The sequence below is a fragment of the Oncorhynchus mykiss genome, chromosome 19, assembly GCF_013265735.2.
Source record: "Oncorhynchus mykiss isolate Arlee chromosome 19, USDA_OmykA_1.1, whole genome shotgun sequence".
NCBI classification, from domain to species: Eukaryota; Metazoa; Chordata; class Actinopteri; order Salmoniformes; family Salmonidae; genus Oncorhynchus; species Oncorhynchus mykiss.
In genome coordinates this window covers 19,666,760-19,670,099 of record NC_048583.1, presented here as the reverse complement: position 1 = coordinate 19,670,099, position 3,340 = coordinate 19,666,760, and the positions used below count along the sequence as shown (strand labels likewise).

At 46.8% G+C, this 3,340-nt stretch overlaps 1 protein-coding gene across 1 annotated transcript; it reads left to right on the top strand.

The window, feature by feature from the left end:
* Positions 1-495: 495 nt before the first annotated feature.
* On the top strand, positions 496-1,841 carry LOC110498685 (ankyrin repeat domain-containing protein 49-like; the record flags this gene model as incomplete). Its single annotated transcript, XM_036955487.1, has 2 exons — positions 496-582; positions 1,468-1,841. Coding segments are annotated over 2 exons (444 nt in total), but the record flags the coding sequence as incomplete, so codon positions are not given.
* Positions 1,842-3,340: the final 1,499 nt, after the last annotated feature.

The window sequence follows — 3,340 nt, the reverse complement described above, 5'->3', positions numbered from 1 at the left end:
TGTCATTATACTTGTGTTCTGTCGAACATGGTGAATATCTAGATTCAGAAGTCAAAATGTTCACATATTCCTTTGTTCAACGTGAAATCTCTGATCTTCTATTTCAGCTCATGAAACGGGACCTACACCTTGATATTATTGTTCAGAATTGTCATGTTGGATCCCTTACTAAAAAGTAGCTGTCGGTCTTTCTCACAGTAGCCTAATTACGATGTTGATAAATATTGATGTGTTGTTCGATCGCTCTCTTTCTCTCTACAGTTAATTAAGTTGTTGATAATTAATACAAATGACCTGATATCTCCTCTCTATATCAGCAGCCACTGAGTTGGCTGTGAGTGTGCATGGGCAGTTAGTACATTGTGGACGAGTTCCCAGAGCGCTTTAACCAGCTGGAACTGCTGAAGACCCACGACCACCTGATCCCCCGCGGAGCATGCAGCCTCTGGCAGGGAGACGAGGAGGAGGAGGAGGGGGGGGGGGGGGGGGGGGGGTGAAGACTGGTATCAGCAGAAGGAGGAGAAGCTGAAAGACAGACCGGAGGAGCTGATGCTGTGGGCGGCGGAGAATAACAGAGGGACTGTGACGCACTAGGGCTGGGAATTGCCAGGGACCTCGCGATACAATGTTTTCATGATACTTAGGTGCCAATATGATATGTATTGTGATTCGCACGATTCTATGTGTTGCTGATTCGATACTGTGATTTAATTGAGATTTGATATTCCAAACATATTGCTCACCATATGTCTGCTGCAGAGGGACGAGAGAGAGCCATGAGAAAACAAGTTTTGGCCAGTCATGGAAAGAAAAGTGCTGGAAACAAGTATGAATTATGAATGAATGTTTACTTAATGATTTGCAGTTTACCCAGAGAGACCTGTGACCGTGAAAAGCTTTATTAAAAGTGTACAACAAGTGTTGGCGTTGACCCTGCTATCCTGGAGCTGGTCATCAGGTGCTCATAGTTGACCTATTTTGCACACCACAGCCTATCATGAGACGTCCATTTTCTTCGTCACTGGAAGAGTTTGATATCATGGGCCAATATGTATAGAAAGGTTTGCTCAAATCCAAAGTGGTTGCGGTGTAAAAGTGACTGAGCATGAGCTGTGAGATCACTTGCTTAAGATTGGAACAGAACAGCGCGGTAAGCTTTGGATTACTGTGTGTGTCCTTGTTTGTGCGTGTGTCATGATGTGTCTCACTGGTATCGCCCACAGCCAGAGAGGTGGTGAGATTTTAACAAATGGAAGGGGGGAGGGGAGGGAGAAAGATAATCCTCTAGAGCTCTTGTTTGTTCCCCCTGTCAAAACTGTGCAGAAATAACTTTAAATCTCCATCTCTCAGGGAATCCAGAGGCAAGAACAGATTTTTATGAAATGCATCTGCCTTTCGGCTGTTTCATGATATGTTGAGTTCGATAAAGGTCAGTTAAAATGCAAATATTCTCTCTGCCTCTTTAAGCTGCCGACGGTCAAGCGGCTGCTCTCGGTTGACCCCTTGCTTGCGCATTGCCAGGACGAGGACGGCTATACTTCGTTGCACCATGCGGCCTACGGAGGCCACGCCGCCACGGCCTCTACCCTGCTGCCAGCGGGCACCGAAGTTAACTCCCGCACTGCCGACGGCTGGACGCCCCTACACGGCGCCTGTCGCTGGGGCCAAGTCGCCACCGCACGCCCAGCCCAACGGTGGCCTCACAGCGCTCCACCTAGCTGCCTCCCACCCTGGACAGGGCTCCGCCCACACGCTGGAGTTCCTCCTATCGCTGTGCTCCATCAAGGCGGAGCTTCAGAGCAAAAGCTAGGAGAAGGCCAGTGAAATCACTAGCCGAAGTGGACCGCATGACTTCCTGTTTGAGATGGCGGAGAACTGTAACAGCGTGCTGTCTCCACGGTGACCCCCCCCCCCCCTCCCAACCCCCCCCCCCCCCCCCCCCCTCACACACACATACATCAGCCCTCCTTTCCCTCTACCCAGGGGACTTCATGGAAGAGAAGATAGTGTTCCAAGAAGTGTCTTATGAACAGTCATGTACACCACCACATTGTATTTCTTTGCAGTCCTGGGAGGAAACATCAATTATCAGTATGATGACAGTTTCTCTTATGTGTCCTCTGCACGCTTTATTTGTCCCAAATGCCAACATATTCTGTACATAGTGCACTACTTTTGGACCCTTCCCTGGTCAAAACTAGTGCACTATGTAAGGGAATAGGGTGCCATTTGGGATGCAGACCCTAATATCCGTGTACTTGGAATGGGTTGAAATGAACTGGTCCAATTAGCATCCTCTCAGAAACGAGGAGATTTTAGCATGGAAACCCACACCGTCAGACACTGTACTTTGGATTAGGTCATCTTGTGATTGGTCGAAGGTGATCCAACTCATCCAATTGCTGACATACATTTATTTTTTTGAATGTCCGTCATTACAGACGCAGGCTCAAATGGGTTTCAACGGTGGGATGACTAATATTGTGAAACGAAGGAGATCCGTTTGGGTTACAGGCCAAATTGGAGTGTGCTGGAGTAATGTTTTTCATTGGTTTCTGAGCATTTGGGCTGTATTCAACTCATCTATTGAATTGATTGTCGAGTGTTGTGGCCATTAGAAAAATAATTATTCATTGTAATGCTATGGTTACAGCTCATTTGTTAGTCATCCAAATGTCATCCGTGCTCGCTGTAGAAATACAAATACAATCAGTATACATTGGACCAGGTATGTTTTCACTTAATGCCTTTGAATGTCCCATCTCCCTTTAAAAATAAGGGCCATCATTTTGATAGCGCTTAACCAAACCCAACCCGAGGACATTATCCAGAACCGCATTCATTTCCAAATGTTTGTTTTCCCCCGGGATGTCCATGAGAAGATGTCTAAAGTGTGCCTATGCCCCTGCGCACAGTCAATTCAAAAAGCATAGTGCCCGAACGGCGGTGTTTCAAACTCGCTTGGGAGGAAGTGCTGTCCCATGTTATGGCAACTTGTGGTTGTTTTTGATGAGATCACCTTGATCACCTATTATTTGATCTTAAAATGGGTAGTCAGACCTGTCACTATCCAGCCGTGCTACAAAGGACGGAAGTATGGTCACCAAAAGGTCACTAGAGGTAAGCAGAAGGAGAGTCAATCCTCTGCGGTGACGTTTCCCCTATGTACAGATCTAGGATCAGCTTCCCCTCCCTCTATCCCAACTCAACCATCATTGGGGTGAATGCGGAATTGACCCAAGATCATTGTCTAGGGGCAACTTCAGCCTACTCTGAGGGTCAACTTTGAGCGTGACAGTTTAACTTCTAATTAATTATTTAAAAAAAAAACATATTCGGC